General features: G+C 42.1%; 1 protein-coding gene across 16 annotated transcripts in view; it reads right to left on the bottom strand.

The window, feature by feature from the left end:
• Positions 1 to 20440, bottom strand: part of rapgef2 (Rap guanine nucleotide exchange factor (GEF) 2) — a 96923-nt gene that overhangs the window by 40487 nt on the left and 35996 nt on the right. For 15 of the 16 annotated variants that reach the window (XR_004615324.1, XM_034598990.1, XM_034598991.1 and 12 more), the window contains exons 4-6: positions 19736 to 19819; positions 7409 to 7484; positions 4554 to 4721 (exon numbers count right to left, since the gene is read on the bottom strand). Coding sequence is in view for 15 of the 16 variants with exons in the window: in XM_034598990.1 (XP_034454881.1) it covers positions 4554 to 4721; positions 7409 to 7484; positions 19736 to 19819 (328 nt within the window). In the remaining variant the exon portion in view is untranslated. Of the gene's footprint in view, positions 1 to 4553; positions 4722 to 7408; positions 7485 to 12067; positions 12268 to 19735; positions 19820 to 20440 lie in introns of those variants that run through there. The other variant, XM_034599001.1, reaches the window with a different exon arrangement.

The raw sequence follows: 20440 nt of genomic DNA, 5'->3' as shown, positions 1-20440 counted from the left end.
GTGCAACTCGGTTGCAGTTCCTCGAGACAGCTGTCTTCAAAGTTGCAAACCCAACTGAGACAATCTTTTAAGTTTTGTAGGTCAGATTAAAAATGGGGATGTTATCGTCCTGCGCCAGAGGAAGAAAAACATGACTGATAAGTGGTGACAAAAATGCCGGTAACGATGGTTGAGAGTAATGCTCCTATTTATTCAGTTTTATGTTGACTTAGACAGATGTTATCCTTTAATCTTTAACCTTTATCTGTTAATTGTGTAGACGGGACAGATACGTCATTCATGTCTGATTGATTAGGGCAAAATAACATTCTCCTTCCCATATATATAAGAACACAATTTCAGACTAAACTTTCTGACGTTTACCAGCGACAGCATTTGTAGGTCAGATATTAAATCACTTCCAGCTGACTACTTTCGTGTTTTAGGTCCCATTTTATAACCTTATAACTGAGTCCTATGTCTCCAGAACAGCATCAGAGAAACAGAGATTTTAATGTAAAAGCGCATCACTCTGTTTTAAGTGTATTTATTTACCAGGTCCATTTGTTTTGGAAAGGAGGAGACCTCTGTAAGAAAGAAACAACTCTTGAAACAATGAACACACCCACAGACACACACACAGGGCTGGCCACTGGTTTCACCCGGCTGGCCACTGGTTTCACCCAGCTGGACGATGTGTGCACCAGCAGAAAACCCTGCTAAATAATGACGTGAAAACAAAATGTCGATTCATCCTGATTATAAGGCCCCTTGTGTTTTCTTGTTCTTATCAATACACAAAAGTTCACGTCAAGACAATTTTAAACTTCTGTATGGGCTCTGAAAAAAACTGTCTCATCCAAATCTTCCAAGTTACAGTAATTGTTCAAATAGATATAAATGAAATTGTATTCACAGATTAATGAAATAATTTGTATTAAATTCAAACCCTGAGAGACAAATAATCCTGACATCAGACAATAGCTGTGCCTCAGGTCTTGGTGGAGGATGGGGGGGAGCTGTGTGCATGCGTGTGTGTGCGTGAGCACTCCCACTGGGAGTCCCACTACTGGGTCAGCATTACATATTTTAGTTATTAAGCTGGCACTCTCCAGAGCAACATACAATGACTGAGCATGTTCAGTCTGTTGCCCAGAGACAACAGCAGCTCACACAGCTGTTCTCTCATACTCTGGTCACTACAGGGGATCGAACCTGTGACCTTGCGGTTGCAACCCGCTCTCGCCGCATGCATGCAAGGTCGCCCTGTGGCGAGCAGAGATTTCTTATATCAGGATGATGAGTTGATGCAGCACTGAGGACAAAGATTGGCATTGGCCCGTCACATCTCATCATCTTCAAAAAGCCATTAAGTTTCACATGAAGAGCCTCACTCTGCTTTTTTATTATAAAATAATTGATCTCATTTCAAATAATCTCATCCTCACTTAGATGAACTTTCAAATTTGTTTCCCTAATGATTTTTGCCTTTTTAGTTTTACATTACACTCGTATCATTTTGAAATGAAACAAAGCAGCTTTGGTTACTTTGTAATCTTGGAAATTTATCATGTTGTGCAAGCGTTGTTGTTACTATGGCCTGAATTAAAGAGAAATCTAGTCTGAGACAAACCTCTTTGGCCTAAATCCATAATCTACATAGAAAATATTTTGAATTTTTGCTGGAAAATCACTTTTAACTACTAAAAAATAAAAATAAGAAGCTATAAAAGGTGTCAATTGCATATTTTTGGAGTTATATCTCTACGTATTGGACTGGTGGTTATAGAAAACAAGCAATTCAAAGAGATTTCCTTCATCTCTGTGAAGCTGTGACGGACATATTTAAGTATTTTCTTACATTTTTATAAAACCTAAGTTTATCTGCAGTTTGATAAATTGTGACGATAATCATTTCGGCCTTACTTAAAACTGTTATGTTGACGGAATCAAATTGAAAGAGCTGGGCTGTCTTCAGAAGAGGGATTCCTCGAATGCTTTCACACCTGGTCTCACGTTTGCTTTGACAGGAGTGACTAAGCTGAATAAAAAACCTCTCCTACGGAAGAGATTTCCTTTCTTCAATCCCAAGTTACTCCTCGCCGCATGTCTCACCTCCTAAATATGCCTCGGGGTAGGAGGGAGGAAAATCTGAGCGGTGCCTGGCATTCTAAACGCTGGAGATTAGCTTTGCTATGTGGGCTTAGCATCCGTCCAGATTCATTGCTCTGTCACTCCGTCCGCCTCCGCTGTCACCAGCAGCTGCAGCAGCGGTGGCAGACTGCACTCGTGTTAAGTTAGCTCCCTTCCCTACTGTACTTCTGAGTGCACTCGAGCACAGCCCATTTGGGACGGCCGGTTGCCATGGCACCGCTCCATCCTTCCCACAGGAACGATACGAGAGCGAAAAAGAGTGGAGTGTGTGACGGGAGATGTCGGGCCATGAGAAAGTTCAGTGCGGTCTTCTGAATCAAAAACACAGGCGGTCTAAATTTAGAAACCAGGGTGGGGCTGCGCTGAGGCAGGAGGAAAGATGATGTTGACGACAGTTTTTCCTTTTTAAGCGTGATTGTTAGGAGAGGAACCCGCACTCCGACAGAACCCCCCCCCCCATGGGAGTGTCTGGAATGAAGGGAATGCAGTGAAATTGTGCAGAACAGGAAGACCTCTGTGCAGCAATTGCATGCTGGGTATTTACATCATTAGTGTGAACATGCTTTGCTTCCTATTCCCAGAGAATGGAAACACAGTGGGGAGAACGTCTGGTGCAAGACAACAGGCAACTAGCTTTTCCACTGCTGGAGTCGAATCCCTTCAGATGGGCAAAGTCAATACTCTGTGCCATGATTGGATCTTTAAAAAGTCAGAATACATTTGTCAGGTGGGACTCAGGAGGGAGAGCGGGTTGTTCACTAACCAAAGGGCCGGGGGTTCGATCCCCAACTTTTCCAGTCTGCATGCTGAGGTGTCCTTGGAAAAGACACTGAAATTACAAATTACCCCCGACGGCTGTATATGTGAATGATGATGTGTGATAGGAAAAACTGTAAAGAAGCAGCGTGTGAATGATTCATGAAACAAGATGATGTCTGTCTCCCACAACTTTCTCCTTTTCCCAAACGTTTCCTCTAAAACCAACAAATCAGTCACAATATATTCTCATCTTTAACTGCCATCCTTATTTAACACTAGTCTAAATTAATATTATGCAAACAATTAAAGGCAATGCTTCTTCATAAATATGAAGATATGTTAGATGACATTAATTGCACTACATTGAAAAAACTTTTCCTAGTTACTTTTTCTAGTCAAACTGGAAGTCAACGGGACTGGAAATAAAAATGGAAATGGAAAATGGAAATAAAAATGACAAAACAGACTTGTACTTCTCGTATGTCATTAACAAACAGTCAACTAGGTTGGTGTATTCTCAGCAGCTGTTCACAGCGGTATGTGATGAAATCAACAGATATTATTGAGGCTGAAATGCATCAGGAGACAAACTGCTTTGCAACTTTTTAAGAAAGCTTTCCATTCTGTTTTGCTTGTAACCCTTTGATACAAACTACTTGTGAACCCTTGTTACAGTTGCTCATCATATTTGTGAGCAGTACAGTTGTACAAAGCAATTTCTCCTGTTCAGATCAGTTTAATAGTTTAGAGGCAACAAGATGTAATGTTGCACAATTTAACCACGAGGCAAAGGCGCGTTTGAGAGACGTCCAACAACTGATGTAATTCTTTATTTCCAACTCCAACAATCATCTTATATTCATCTCAAACCCCGTGTTGAGGTCTCAACCCACCACATTAGAGACAATGCTTCCAAACTAAACTAATTCCAGTTCCAATGGTTAGATGGTTGGATGATGATCACACAGCAACATGCTTTTTGAGAAAAATATATTCTCCGGGGCACTCGTCACTTGTAAAGCCAAGAAAACAATGATTGTATTCACTGCTATGATGCTCTTAAGTGTGTTGTGAAGGGTGTACAGGGAGTTGCAGTCATCTGCTGGACAAAAACACTGCAAAAACATGAATAGCATCACATATCGGAGGATTTTTCTAAAAAGCACAAGCACAGACAAACAGGGTTTTTGAAGAAGCATTTGTGATGCTCAAAGAATTGCAAATACTCTTATTAAAGAGAGGACTGTGACACACTGAAGCCAGCAGGCACTACAAAATAAACAGAAGAGCCGCAACTCTAATGTAACTAGAATGGGAAAGACAACAATTCAACACTACAGGGAGGATAGATCACAGCAAAGATTAGGAAAACAGGCCACTGTAGTAAGAGTTCCCTTATCAAGCAAGGGACGACACACGAAAACACAACAACCTACAACCCAGAGTTAGCTACGACCAGCAAAGACAGAGGAAACAGGACGACAACACAAATCTTCAGCTACGCTCTGAAGCGAGACTGCACAACAGGGTCTAATGCAGAAGCATGACACACAAACAAGAGCACAAAAGACGGCAAAACACAGCAACACTAAGCTACCTCTGTGGGTACACAGCGATCCGCTGCAGCGAGGGGCAAACACAAAACTGCATGTGCAACTCACCGTGTGGTATCCCCGGGCTATGGGCGGCTTCCCGGTGGGGTACGGATCCACTGTGTCAATGATTGTCTGCCTCTCCCCCTTCTGGTTGATCTTCCGAAAGCGCCGACGGGATTGTCTGTGCGATGCCTGCCGCTGAAAGTACTCCTCATTTTCATCCATATAGTCCACCTGGAAATGATGGGGAGCGGAGGGGAGGGAGAGAGAGCGATGAGGGAGTTACTGTCTTCGTCCTCATTCACGCCCATCCCGAAAAACACACACACTCATCCCAAAAACCCCACCCTCCTCCGATACTCTACCATTCCTCCACCTCCTCCTCCTCCTACTCCTCCTCCCTGCCTTCTGCCTCTCTCGTTGCGTAAAAATAGAAGCGTGTGTGGGCTACACGTTGCACACCTACGTCAAAGGGCGCTCGCAACGAGATAAGAGACAGAGAGGGGAAAGAAGCAGAGGCTTGAGTGGGGATTTTGAATGGAAGGAGGTTGAAAGGACTGATGGGGAATAGATTGAAGACGAAGGCTGGCAGAGTAACAGATGAACACAGAAACAGAGATGCTCTCGACTCTGTTAAACATATTAGCGATGAAATAACACATTAAATCAGGTTGGAAATCCAAAAAATACACTTTCAAGTGGAAACTGGCGCAGGATGACACTTTTAACATAAAAGTCAGTGAAGTCATGCTCCACAGTTTTCTGAAGTGTTTCTGGCTAAACGTTTCTTAGATGAGACCACACTGTTCCCTGGACGCTTTGGGTCAGGATGGAACGACACATCTAAGTTCTTCTCTTTTTCCTCTCCTCCTTAAATTTGGGACTATTCTTCCTCTCCTGCCACCTTCACTGCGGCTTCACATTTCACACCGCTCAGCCTTTGGGATTACACCGCCAAAATCTCTACCTCCCTCTCTCTCTCTCTCTCTCTCTGCCGTACCAACTGCTGCCATGACAACGGCAGGGGAGTTGTGTGTGAGCGAGAGCAAAAGTGTGATTGTGTGTCTAATTGCAAATCTAAGCAGTGTGTGTATGTGTGCGTGTGTGTGTGTGTACAGTACGGACACACGAGCGGCTTATTTTCATTCTTTTGCAGGTGTGCGTGTGTGCATCTCTCCTGTGTGTGATCTTTATGTTTCTATGTTGCAGCGGCGCAAAAACCCCTCTCACTGATTATAGGGCGGGTTGGCACCTATAATAGCAAGTGGGGTAAGGCCACCAATTGTCTGTAGTGAGCGGCGCAGAGGGGTGTTATTACTGGGAGTTTGTGTGTCTGATACAGTAGAGGCTCAGTTATCAGAAGCAACCCCCCCCTCTCCCTCTCTTCTACAGCACACATTCATGGAGACGCAGCAATTACAACATGTGAAAGGAAGATTACTGAGATGCTCCGTGCCAACCAGTCGTTATTTCAAACTATTTCAAGACTGGTTATATTTGATGCCTTTCCTTTACAAATATGGCACAGGATGGATCTGTATGTGATAGAAATGGTGGAGAGTATGTTAGGTAGTTGCATGTGTGTGAGTTTAAAGAGGCATGCTACGTTAGAAACCAGATCAAAATATGCATTTAGCAGTTTGCAGAAAGAATGGTGTCTTATACCGGCTTAATTAACAAGAGAGTGTGCAATTTGGCTGGTTGAAGTAAAAGGTAGTCAAAATATTTGATCACAGCTCTCAGCACACTGGGGCTACATCCAGAATAATATGTTTTTGTATTAAAAATAAAAATGATCATGTCTAGATGAGCTCCATATCAGTATTAATCTCTGTCACTAATCACTAATACACCTGAAAACACATTCCCATGGCCATTCACATACACGGAGCACATGTGTTCCGGTGTAAACAGGAACCAACACCTTTCCAAACCAGTTCTAAGTTTGCTGGTTTTCAGTCTTGTGATAATTGAGGGATTAATAATTTAGTTGATGAAAAAGAAAACATTTGATTATTGGAGACTGAAGTCCTACTTCATGTAAAAATTCTAAACATTTTCTTTCTCTCGCTTCTCAGTTCTGTCTCCTCTGATAGTAAACTGAATATTTTTAGGGTCATGACAGTTACTTGGACACGATATACACAAAGCAATTAATTGGCTATTGGAAAAATTAATCTAGAGATTACTAGATAATGACAATACTCAGTAGCTGCTTTATTCATCGCTGTGGTTTATTTGTCGTCCCTGCAAGCGGTTTTCAGGGTTCTCTTGTTGGTTTGTGGTGTTTCATCACACAGACCGATCTGATAGCAATCTGAGATTAACAGCTGTTCGAAATTTGCACAAGGTCGATTTTGTTTGGAATATAGGCTACCACCGAGCCCTTTAGTGCAAAAACAAATTAGCAGCGCTGCATTTGTTGTGATGTTAGTGGCCTCGGGGGTTTCTGCTGCACAGATGACTCCATTGTGTCGCTACCTCTTGCCTCTGTGCCCCACAGAGACGGTGACGATAGTTACCCAACAGCTTCTTCTGTGAGTCAGCATTTGCTTTTCCATCAGAAGTGGGACAGAGCTTCTTCCCAGGCGTGCACTCACATAACCCCCACACGTTGGAAGGACTCCAGCAAAGACACGGTTAAAATACGGCCGTGCTTTAACACGGCAATAAAATATCGATAGGTGGTGCTTACACAGATTATTCTAAAACATCACAGGGCAAACTGTCAAAGGCATTACACTAAATTACTCTGTTGTATGCAGCCTGCACTTGTTGACCCACATGGGTATAATGGTTTGCTCACATTATGGAATTACAAAATGAAAGATTGTAATTTGAAGGTATAGTAACATAGAAGACAGATGAATAAGTCTAGGTGCTGCTGGCACTTTTATAAAAGTCTGAACAATGGGACTCACCACAATCATCTCTGAGGGTTCCAGGACGATGCACTCACATCCGCGTCGTACGCTGCCCGCTGATCGCTTTCCAAAACTAGAAGAAAAAAAATGTAAATCATTAAAAGAAAAATTCCAAGAATTAATAAGTCAACCTAAAGTGGAGAGAACGTTCTATTTGCTGGAAGAATCCATAACTGAAAGCACCTTCGCATATTCGTTTTGAGCCCCTTCGATGTATGCGTGCGCCTATAAGAACCACTGTGCCCAACATTTTGAATATGCAGTATGGAACTGTGGTTTATAAATGTGAAACAGAGCAGCATTGACTGTACAGTTCCTTCTTTCAGCCGTCACCCCCCCCCCCCCCCCACCTGGAGGGAAACACCCGCCTCTGGAAAAAGTTCACTCTCATGACGTCACAGTTTGAAAAGCACGCCTCGCTCCTGATGAGGGGGCAACCGGGGGGAATATTAAAAACAGCACAAACCAAAAGTGCCTTTAAGAAAAAGGCAGCGGCCATGGAAACTCTGAGGCATGAGGAGATCCAAACTTGTGGGTTTGGTAGAGAAGGGCGTCTTTGTCCAGCGCCCGACCTCCATGCAGACACATAAGGGCGTCCTTGTTTGTTATTTTTAGCGTCTTTTGATAAAGAACGTGACCCCCGTCTTGTTGGTTTGCTGATTGCTTTGTTAGATAAACTCCAGTGACCCAAAAAGAACAGAAAGCCTTCAAGTTAGTGTTCTTTCCCTCGTGCTGTGCATCACTGCTTGTCATTTTTTGGAGTGAAGAGCCATGATTATAGACTAGAAATACATTTGTACTGAAGTCAAGGTGGCCTGGAAGTCAAAAACATTCAATTATTACAGAACCTTTAGCGCTGAATTAATGTCAACGTCAATTTTGTCAATTAGAGAAATATATATATATATATATGTTATACTTTTTTTGTTGATATTGTTTCTGTCCATCTTTGACAAAGATGAAAGCAAATTAAACGTTGTTTTTTGACTGACAGTTAATACATAATGAACAATTTCACGACTTTTAACAGACTAAAAAAAGTTGATGCATTAAGAAAGTAACTAACATTGTCCTCAGTTCAAAAACTGCATCTATTGATACAACAAATTCTTCAAATTGATAAAACTGAGGAGTTTTCCTCAGCGCTCCCAGATGAAGTGAGCAATGAGTAGCGGTGTGTGGCTACCTGCGCCGTGGCTGTGGAGGTGGAAGTTTTCATCAATCATGCCGACAGGTGCAGACCTCGGGCACAGCGTGGTCTAAATGCTTTGGAGCCCGGGGCTTGTGGCTACATGCAGCGGGTATACAGCTCGATCAGGCTGTGAAATAAACACCAGGCAGCTGCAAAGAGCTGGTGCTGCTCTACCTGCCACTTCGGCAAAGAGCAAATAATGATTTTTTTGTGGTACCTTTTATTTTCTACGAGTCGATTTAGCTGGCTTTGCTTTTCTCTTTCTGCCTCCTTTCACTGACGAGCCTTTGTGGGGTTTTGTGTTTTCTTTTTCTCTTTTGTCAGCCGTTCTGTTGTTTCTGTGCAAGAGCAGCAATTTTTTACCCTTTTTTGTTTTTAATTTGTCAACTTTCAGATGCTGTTTGAACAAATAACTCCCTATGATTCATAGTTACTGTTGAGGATAAACTGAAATCAAAGACTACGTGAATGACTGGCCCGACCACAGCGAGCGGAGAAAAAGAGAAATGCAGTCGGAGGGTTAATGCTGATGGCTGCAGTTTGCTTTGCCTGAGCTTCAGTTTAATGCCTTTCAACTCCGCTCGCATCCCTGACATACACGAGCCTTGGATTCCACCACAGGGCCAAACAAGTGCTACAGAACGCAGAGCTTACGCTGTATTTTCACTCATGTTCCAGCAAGAAGACAATTGCTGTAATTCTCCTGCAACTTATTTCCAGCGAAAGATGATTTGTCAGCTGGGCAGCGGCTTCAGAAGGACGACCCAATGCTTTTGATCTGGGTTTACAGGCATCTGGAGTCGGTAGCAGCTCTTATCCTGTTGAGCCTCCCTTGGCTCAAAAGGGAGCACAGCCATTCCACCCTTTATGCGTCGGGGAAACACGTTGGGCCACCAAACGCAAACACCCGAGTGACACGTTCAATCATGTTCCTTCATTACATTCCTGACATTACTAATCCAATCCTCCATTTTGCAGGAGGCAAATGCCACTGGCAATGTGAGATATTAAAGAGGGGATTATGAAAGTGAAGCGTGAGGGGGTGGGAGATTTTTTTTCCAACGCAAAAATCGTCTTGTTTGGAGATTATAGCCTCCACTGCTCTATGACTAGTTATGAGCAAATATTAACACCAAACCTGCCATGTGGGTGAATGTATGCTAGAAAACAAACATAATTCTCCCAACAAACACTTGGTTGGACCGGGGTGTGGGAATCTCTGCGGGAATCACCACCGTCACACGGCAAACACTGCAAAGTTTGACCCGTGCAAATATTTAATTTTATTAGCAGATGATGCCAAAGTGTGTGCTGAAGAATCCAGTTACACAAGCAGGTAAGTTGTGCATGTTCCAACTGCAGAGTGTGTGTATGTGTTGGCTGACAGAACTTACAAAACCAGATCAGATGATGCAAAATGATAAGGAAGTTTGCTTGAGCAGGTACGTAAGTGTTTTGTAACACAGCACAAAACCGGGCCAAGATTGTCAGAGTGAAACTTTCAGTCACCAAATGCTGCCACTTACTCTGTGTTTATCTGAGTACTTTTACATACTAGGGTTGAACAAATGGTTATCTCCACTTTGAGTGAAAGGGGAAGTTGTTATCTGCTTTACTAGCTTATAATCACGTTGATCTTACAAACAATTCTGTCTATAGCATAAACATCAACATCCAAATGATGGCATTGAAACTTAGATTTTTCTTAAAGTGCCAATACATCCAACTTGACACATGACAATATGCAAATGCTTTAAAAAAACAATCAAATGTTCAAAGTAACAAAACCAGTATTAAAGGAATAGCACAACTTAAGTGCTGGAAAAATCGCCAAAGCTGTAACTCTTCTTGTAAGAGGGCAATTCTGACCTTGGTGTTTCTGGCTTACTGCTGCACCTGTTGCCCAAAGATGACGTGTAGACGATACTGGTAACCAACACATTTGACTGTTTCATAACCTTTGACAAATTCTGCCTGTTCTTTTGGATAATGCTCCAGGAAACCAGGAAATGAAAATAACAATTAAGTCAAACAAATCCAAATTTTTCTATCCGGATTAAAAACATTTTATCTCGGTAAGAGTGTATTTTTAGAGAATGACAGTGTTCCCATTAAAATTCAACAAAATTTGTATTTCTAGAGTTAGCAGATTAACAGCTGGAGGCTCTTACATGGGAGAGATCCTTTACAGCTTCTGTGCGATTGCTCCATTAAACTGTTCCCAAATTAGCTTATTCTGACATCAGACACTTATGAGTATTATGTGTGAGCCGGTTGCAGACAGTATCTCATTTTACTAAATAAACCCTTCAGCTCTTTCTCTCTCTCTCTCTCAGTTGACTGACTGACAGCTCTCCTGCCTCAGCGGCCTCGCATTCTCCCTCGTTACACAACAGGCCCGGGTGTCTGGAATGTCATTCCACATGCATCACCAGACTTTCGCTCCGCGAGCCCGACAGCCCAGTGCCAAAGCCTCAGATCCATTCTGCCGACTGACTGAACCAGTGCAATCCCTAATCTGCAACCCCCGGTCTGAGCCGGAGGACGAAGGTGAATGGAGAGGGAGATGAGGAGGGGGGGCGGGGGGGGGGGGTCTCCTCACTCTGTTAAGCTGTTTAGCTGAGTAACTGGTGAGATCACAACTGATTTTTTAACCCACCAGACCCTTGAGAAGGATGAAGATTAAACTCCCCGGTTATGCAAGACTTTGGGCCCAGCACAGAGGAGGGGAGGTCAGGAACGAGAGGAGGAGGGGATTGTCTGGAGTGATTGCTCTGTTAATTAAAAGAGCATCCAGTTTCAAAGGGTTTACCAACATCCCCACAGAGCGGCAGCTGACCATCCAGCCACCTCTTGCCCTCCAAAACATAAACAAGATTCCTCGGGGTAACAGCGCGGCCACACCACACGGGCAGGATGCCTCAAACCTTTGCCCTGCCACTTCGGAAATAGAAGTCGACACAAGGCAAAGAATGTGCCACTGGCTCGTGACTGTTAATTCCCAAAATAAAACCACACTGACGCAATAATGGCAAAGAGAAAAGGCCACTGAAGAGGAGAGTTGAGAGGAAGAGCGACTTGGCTCGCCAGCTCAAAACTTTTCCAAGATGTTTTCAATCAATCCTTGCCCATCAATCATTCATGTCCAACACATCCCCCCCCACAGCAGGAGCTCCATTGGTGTTTTGGTTTCAAAGTTGCCCAAAAGTTGCGCCTAACTCCCCCTCAGACATGAAGAGCACACACCCCTTCTCCTGGCAGCCGACTCGGCTCACTGACAAATTCTAAAATAACATCAAAGTCATACTCCACATTCCAGACTTGAAGGATTTACTGGAAGCAGCTCCCGTTTTGGAAACCAGTCAGATTTTTAAATTATAACCAAAAAAAAACAAGAAATTTTTCGGTAGAGCTTTAGTGAGTCACACACAGGTTTTAAATGCTGCCGTCGTCTGGACACTCACCCCACTGGCTGTCCACGCTGTTCCCAGAGTGACACGGCCACCTGATAAGATAAAACTGGATCCTCTTTCCTCTTTCTATCCCCCTGCTGTTAGTCCACAGTAAGTCCCACAAGCACGTTCCACGTCCCGAGACTTTGGTGTGACTGCGGCATATCGTCCCGTGCACGCCCCAGTGCTGCTGCCTCAGATTTGTGTGTGAGAATGAGTGTGTGTGACTCTGAACGTGTGTGTGAATCAGCCTGTGTCCGATGGCTCTGCCCCCTTTCTCTCTCTCTCTCCCTTCCCTCCCTCTCTCACTCACTGTGTAATGTGGTGTATTGACTCCATCCAGCATTCCAGCGTACGACTCACTTCCTGCTACTGAGTTATGAGTGTGTGTGTGTGCGTGCGTTATGGAAGGGTGGGTATGTGCGGACAGCCTCAGTCCTCCCCTTTCAGAAGAAGTTATTCAGAAACGCTGACAACTCCGTACACAATCAATGTTACACCAACTCATTTTGAAATACTTTTTAAAAGTTGGGTGAACTTAAAATGTCTATTACTATCAAAACAATTTTATGTATTTTACAAAAGAAATGCTCTTTTAATACCCATGTACTGTTTACTTCAGCCTTGCAGTTTCATCGAGTGCACAATAATAATAATGAGCAGTGAGATATCCCCTTCAACAAACTTTAGACTTCCAATTCAATGAGCACTGATCCCAGTCTGAATGTAGCCGCTAACAAAACAGCTAAAGATGTAATGATTAGGCAGAAAGGCTCATATTAGACTTAAAACTGCTTTACTGCTGAAAAATAAACATAAATGAGGGATTAAATCTAACAAACAACTTTTGTCAATACGTAACACAAACATACCAGCGCCTGCCTGAACTTTTTACGTGTGTCCAACACAGGATTTGCACTTGGTGCACCTTGATAAAGATTGGGGAAGCTGACAGAGCAAGACAATGGTCAGAATTGAAGCAACAGTGGTGGAAGTTTACTTTCTATTCTACTTTGGGTCAAGCTATAAAAAAAACTTTTAAAAAAAATGGATCCATCAATTCCCACAACAAACTGTTCTAATACAAACCTGAAGTCATAAAACCTGGGGTGGGGAACATTTTTTTCCTATCAAGGGCCCCATAACTTTTATATTAAAGTATTGGTGCCCAACTTCAGCAGCCATATGCCGTGTAACAACAGTTAATATAAATCTTATGTAACTTGTGTTGGACGTGGTATAAGTTGTCTTATGATAGGAGGGAGCGTCTCATGCTCTGAATGGATTATTACTCTGGACCAACAGTTACGGGAATTGTTGTTAAACTTTTAATCCAAGTATGAAAAGCATGAAACTGTGAGGGTTTGTCCTTTATCCATGCGAGTAGTTAAATCACACTTTAAGACCATTCACTCAATTGGTGAATAACTTTATCAGTGGATTGTGATCTACAGTCACAGATGAGTCTGTCTGGGCGGCTGCTGCGGTCAAGAAATGTTGCAAGCTACTGAACCTTTGTCCAGATAATGTAAGTAAGTACAGCTGACAAATCCTGGTTACTGGTATGAGCTGATTCATTAGACATGTGGTTATGGTTTGTCTATGTTAAGACTGATGATCAGGAAATGGGGTTAATGACCTGACAAAAGTTTTCTACTCATGTTGTTAAAAGGCAAACGGCAGCATGCAGAAAGGGAAGTGAAAACCATACAAGGTTAAAAGGCACATCAGAGCTGGAAGTTTCACACAGTGCGATATTAATTGAAATATTATAAAATGTTTATTAAATACTGAAGTTGGAAGCTCTAAATATCGAGGTGCTCTTTCTGTTGCTGTTTATTTAAATCACTATTTCAATGTTTCATTTCAATTAAAGTCTTTGGGTAATTTAAGACTTTTGTCTATTGTTTGAAAGAAGTTGCAGATTTGCAGAAAACCCGAGAGTTGCAGCATCAACACTTCTTATTTAGATAGTTTATTTTAGAAATGTCGCCATGTTTGCAACTTCTGTGAAACTCCACTGTTTTCACCAGCAGCTTCTGTGCCAAAAGTCCATGTATTTTAAAACCAGAAATATCACACTTTTATTTATATAAACGTGAAGAAATTGCCAAGATCAGACTTGAGAAGAACAGTCTGGCTCAGCCGAAAGAAGAAAAGAAAATGGAACAGGAGCAGCAGGAACTTGTTTCCATCCCATTATCATGGATAACAACCAACAACACAAAAAGACTGCTGATCAATATTTGATAGTAGATGTTGTCACCATTATACAGTATATACATAGTCTATATTGTGTGTATACTATGCATTTTCAGTTAAATTTAATGTGTTATTTCATTACTGAACAATTATTTTACTAACTTTCTCTTTTTAAATGTATTCTAAAGCTGCATCTTTCATATGAAAGGTGACCTAAATTAATCATTATGACAGATTTATTATGAGACATGTTCTTCTTCTTTGGAACATAAGAGCATTGAGGTACTTAATTCCTGTGAACCTGAAACCCCCCCCCCCCCCCTCTTACAATCGCCCTCACATCAGGGGCATTTTACCACATTAACCACACCAGTGGATGACGTCACCCACGGGCACGTGTGTGTGTATCCCTAACACTCGCCTTGTTTTTCTTTAAAGTGACTGAGCTTCCTTTCACCAATGACTGATGATATGTTTTGGGCTAAACTTTAATTCATAAAACTGTTTTTAAACTTCTGTTGGAAGAAAAATCAAGTTGACCCTAGAAGTCCAAGTATATCACTCCACCATCACATAACCTGACTGAATCGTCCCCACGTAGCCTGATGAACTAAAGGCCCCAATTTACCAATTTACTTTTATTGCATGCTTGTACAGCATCTAAATATGTGTCACCCATTTATTAAGATTTATGTATTTGGGTACTATCTGATTTCACACTGGCCTCCGGGTTAAATAAGGCACAGAGCTCCAGCTTCTTCACTTGAAGACAGAGTCGTTCGTCTTCCCTCTGGATCACATCTCACTACAGGGACCAGCGAGGCGAAAGGAGCGGAGAGTGCGAGAGAGAAGCACTGAGAGAACGATGGAGTCGTATCAGGTTTTCAACCTTGCTGCCAGTGTGGATACGGACAGCCATTTCTAGACGGGGGCTGAAACCCAACTCCACCACATCTTTAAAAGCTTCAGGAAGTCCCGCTGGACTCGGTTCAGTTCCTCGTGTCACAAACAATTTCCCCTCTGAGTCATTTTGCCCTCACCTTTCCTCCTCTTAACAGACTTGGTGGAGTAAAAAGACTAATGAAAGAAAGAAAGTGTGTTGGAAATAAATATTAAAAATACACTTTAAATCAAAAGTGATAGATTCATACAGCAGTTGCCGCTTTAGTGAGGAAATTCCTAAACAAATAAAGAACACCTCAATATTTACACATGTATTTTCTGTGATGACACCGATGTGGGTGTGAGATGTGACAGTTGCGTCCTCCAGTGACATCTGATGACGTCCGGTTAGGTTGGAACCGTTGTGGTATGCTGTTATAAAGAATTTCTCAGATACTGACGAAATTCGGTCATACCGCAGGTGCCACGAGTTTCATGCTCGAATTGGAAATTTACACAAGAGCTGAGTGAGTTCCGTGACCCACAAGTCCTTGAAACTCTGAACTGCCGTGTTTCACTTTGAATGAGTCATTTTTAAAAAAACGACACATAGGAAATGGGTCTCGATTCATGCACCTCAAAAAATAGATATTCATTCTGCGGGCACAACCAAAGGGCAGAGGTAGAGGTTAAAACTATAGAGAGCTAAGAAAATAATCTGATATTAGAAATTTAGCAACATTCGTAGTCCCAGTTTGCTCCTATATTATGGTTTCAATGAACACATTCTGAATAACATTTTACGAGCCAGCCACCATCTAGAATCTGCAACTCATCATACTGTAAATGAAAAGAAGCTCAACAGAAGTGAGTCACCAGAAGGGAGATAACACGAGAACAGATTAACCAAAACATAACTTTTGTCGCTATCGTGGTAAATGCGTCACTGTGACATATTGTAGTATTTAGGTCATAATTGAGTATAATGTGCTTTTGATGGCTGTACTCCACAGTCCTTTATGTGTTAATGAGGCCGGTTTGAGTTAAGCAAACATCGTGGTCATGGCTCAAAGAAAAGATTGATTCTCAACTCCTTCCCCCCATCTCTTTGTAACTATAACAACATCACACTACTTCCTCTTTGGCTCCTGACAGATAACAGTTAATATTCATAAATCCACAAGAGGCTGTTGTCAGAGAAATGAAAAATGACGCAATTTTCGGCACGTCAAAGAAATGACATACTGTTGGCGAGGACTTTTTGTCAAACTGTACAAATGGAGGCTGTTAATGTGCAGACAGCGCTGTATGATACAAGGTCCCCGTGTAATTACTGTCGGCTTGGGTCATAGACTCTTTATAGAGATAGACGACATGACAGCTCCCAAAAAAGTGATGCCAGAGTGTCTTGATTGCCCCCTGGTGGCTAACTGCAGTACAGATCATAAACCCTGCCTTCCCCATGTTAGTGAATGGGACATGGACCACACTTAAATGTCAGAGTACATGGCAAATAACATGTTCTCAAAGATGTTTTCAGTCCTTTGAGTTAGTTCTTATCACACTGATGCATGTTTAAAGGCTTAAAGGTTGAATGTGTTGGCTTCATTTCAGGATAGTGGGAGGAAGAAGAGATGCATCACACAGCTTAATATACAGTCAATGGTTTGTGTTTGTTGTAGAGTGCGGCTCGGGACCCATCCAAGTCCAAGAGAAGACTAACCGAGCGTGACCCAAACCCAACAGCGTAGGAACCCGACCTGAGCCCGATGCAGCTGCACTGGCTTTGTGTCAGCCTGTCCCTGAAACACATGGTACTTGCTTGTTTTCCCCAACATCACCAAGACTTTATGATTTGTGATGTCAATTGAAATTGCTCAATATCCAGTTTGTGCATCAAATGTAATTTAGTGCATTTGACAGCAACACAACAGTCTTGTGCAATGCAGTTGGCATCGCCCTAAAACACAGTGAGCTAATTACCAACCTCCATACGGTCTCATGCAGCTGGGAGGATCCCTACGCAGGCTTCTTTGGAACATATGCTTAGTAAACATTTCTCAAAGCCCTCTCCTCGCCGAGCACCTGAAGCCGGGCATTAACTTTAATCTGCCAATATCTGCAAATCCCCCGGCAGCATCCCACACACACTCTCACCTTGGCAAATCAGAAAAGGTTATATTTAAGAGGGGGACCAGCCTTTTGGCACATTTCCGATCAAGCCTTGCATTTTAAATGCCTCCCACGTTCCCCTGAATCCGGAGAATGACCACCGCCGACCCCCACCGTGCTGCTGGCACAACGCTGCACCACAAAGTGACGGCCTCCAGCTCTTAGTGGCCGTAGGTGTGTTATGCAAGCCTTAATGGATGAAAAGATCATTGTTTTCACGACGCCCACAGCAACGGGTCATGTAACAGATCCGCTTGTGAAATCACAGCTTTTTAACATTTGGGACTTGGCTGCAGGAGGTGGTGATCGCTGCTGTGAGACGGAGAGGGGAACATGAAGCTTTAGTCCTCTGCATGTGTCGCAGATAATTATCCTCCACGATCGCTACCTCTCCTCTTTCGTCAAGTGCTCAAATTTGTGTTTCTCTGTGCGAACTACCTTATCGGGACAACTGGATGAATTATATGTAAATCATGAAATATTGAGTGTGACTTCAAACACTGTCAACAAAGCTGGGGGGTGTGTGACAACAGAATAAGATCATTATATTTTCCCTTCAGTGTTGCACGCTCTCTTTTTCAATCAAAGCAGCTGGTGAATCAGAAGCGTTTCTGGGCGTCATGACTCATGTTAATATCTTTAGCTGTACTTGTATGATATTGTTGTGCTAAATGATCAATTTTCCATCTATGAGCAGAAAATAATAATTTAATCTTTGCTTTTTAGAGAGCTGTAAAACTTAATGTATGATATATGATATAGTATTGCAATTAAAACATCTCCTTGAGGCACATTTAACAATATTACAACTGTGTTTTATATAACAAAATTTATTATCCCTTTATACACCAGCCCAGACTAGTGGGTACCCACAGGGGGACAAATAAGTGCATTATATTGTGCTGTATACCACTAATGCAATGTTTATGTAAATGCTTAACAAGGGGACCTCAGTTTCAATAAAATCCTATGTGGATTTAACAAGGCTTTTATTTTGAAGGCTACAGTCCAACAGTTGTTTTCCCTCACTTCTTAAAGTGGTTATAACATAATTTTATACGCGAGTAAATGCTTATTAATGTGGTTTTACTATTTGTCTATGAAGAACAATTATCTGTTGTGTAACAGGTACACACTGGTTTTAATTCCCCTTTATCTTCTGGACTGTTTCTGTGGGATGTGCACATTTCCTTTGCGATTTATATAATCTGTATTTTTGTTACTTGATAGTTTTTTACAGTCTGGAACTAAAGGGTTGTTTAGTTTCATATTTAAATCTGCTGATCAGGAGAGAAGCTTGTTGAGGCCTGTGTGTAACACTGTACTGTTGAGACCATGTTAGTGGGGAGCATTTTGTGGCTGGTTATGGCAACAAAAACGTTTATGTAAGATTGTCCCTGAATGCTTTGTTTGTCTGCAGCTGCAGGTATTTGTGGCTTTATGTCTGGGTTTTGTTCACTCGTGACATTGCTACCTCGGCCAAGAAGATTTTGTTTTCACCCCTGTGTGTTTGTTAGCAAGATTGTGCAAAAATGACTGAATGGATTTCCATAAAACTTGGAGAAAGGAAAGGACATTGGCCAAGAAAGAACACATTCATCCTCGGTGTACATGTGTATAAAGGGGCAGATCCAGGAGGTTTGTTTTTCTTTATCATTGCGAGATGGGGTGTTTTTTGACATCTTCATGAATTTGGACTGTTGAGTCTTGGCCATGTTATTGGCTCTACTGGTGCCATTCCAATTTACAAGTGTGTGTGTGTGTGTGCGCGCGTAATATAGGACAGATTAGAGAATTAAGTTATCACACCACCTCTGGTTTTCTAACAGAAAACCAATGCAAGGCACCGTCCCAGAATCCATTTCTCAGCTCAGAGAAGCGACCACACTGTGGACGGTGTATGGGAAGCGTCGGGACTTTTTGGACTGTACCAGCAGGCTGAGCAAATTGAAAGCATGTGCATCAACTTGCTGACAAATATTTGTCAAATGTTCAAGTCATAACGTTCAGATCTTGTGCAGCAGTTGGAAAGACATGAAACAGCAGTTGGCAGCTGGGGTCAGCTCCTCAGCTTTTTTCTTCAGTGGCATCATAAATAAAATAGATTTTTTGAGACAGAAAAGGCCGCAATCAGCTTAGAACTTTCCTTCATGAGCAGTCCGACAAACATGTGCTCGATTTTAAAAAAATGAATCCTTTGTAACCGATTTTACTAGAAATTGTGTGTCCTGTTTAAATCATTGGGAAAAGAGCGAGCTGGTTGGATGGGAAACTAACTTTTTGGACGGAATAACTTAAGATTGGCTCTTTCTTTAAGTTCATGTTCTTCTTTTTCCAAATAGTCTTTGAAGGGAGTGATGTTAGCACCAAGTTCAAGCCATCAAACAGCACCCTGACCCCAAAGCAGCTTGACAGTAATCCTACCTGCTTCTGGGCAGGAACATGGACTCCTTAATGAAGACGGAGCCGGACAACAGGATGTACCAGCAGCTTCCAATGTCGTCAGGGCTGAAAGAAAAAACAGGGCAGACATTTAGGATAAAATAGGAAATAATATAATACACAAAGGTGTTCAAAACAAATTGACAATTGGCAATTTTGACTCTTTCACAAAAAGATTGAAGTAAGAAATAAATATATTGCAATGGATGGTAAAATCAATCAAGTAACAAATTAGATAAGTGGTTAGAGTGAATATCTTTTGTGTGCAATAGAAAACTAAACACCTTTAGGTTTTAGTGTGTTGGTCGACTTACAAGTTTCACTGTTATCTGACATTTCACAGAACAAAGTGATGAACCTGTTGATCTGGGAAATCCTCCCCCAGATTAATCAATCATAAAATAATCCATATGCCTGGCAGCCCCACACTATTAAATGTAGTATTTCTGCTCTATTTTCATTGGCTGCATCTACCTGTTTATGTAACGCTGCTGTTTAAATGCATTTGCAATGTAAGAGCACTCATCGTGCCAAGGACTGAGATTAAAAAAGGAGAAAGTGACAGAAAGAAAACAGGAGAGAGACAGAGTGTTAGGGAGAAAGAGAGAGAGAACTATGAATGAACTAAGGCGTAATCTCTCATCCACCCACACCCATGGCCCTGCTCAAACACACAGACGAGGAAAT

The sequence above is a fragment of the Hippoglossus hippoglossus genome, chromosome 10 (genome assembly GCF_009819705.1).
Source record: "Hippoglossus hippoglossus isolate fHipHip1 chromosome 10, fHipHip1.pri, whole genome shotgun sequence".
NCBI lineage: Eukaryota > Metazoa > Chordata > Actinopteri > Pleuronectiformes > Pleuronectidae > Hippoglossus > Hippoglossus hippoglossus.
This window is presented reverse-complemented; position numbering and strand designations above follow the sequence as displayed.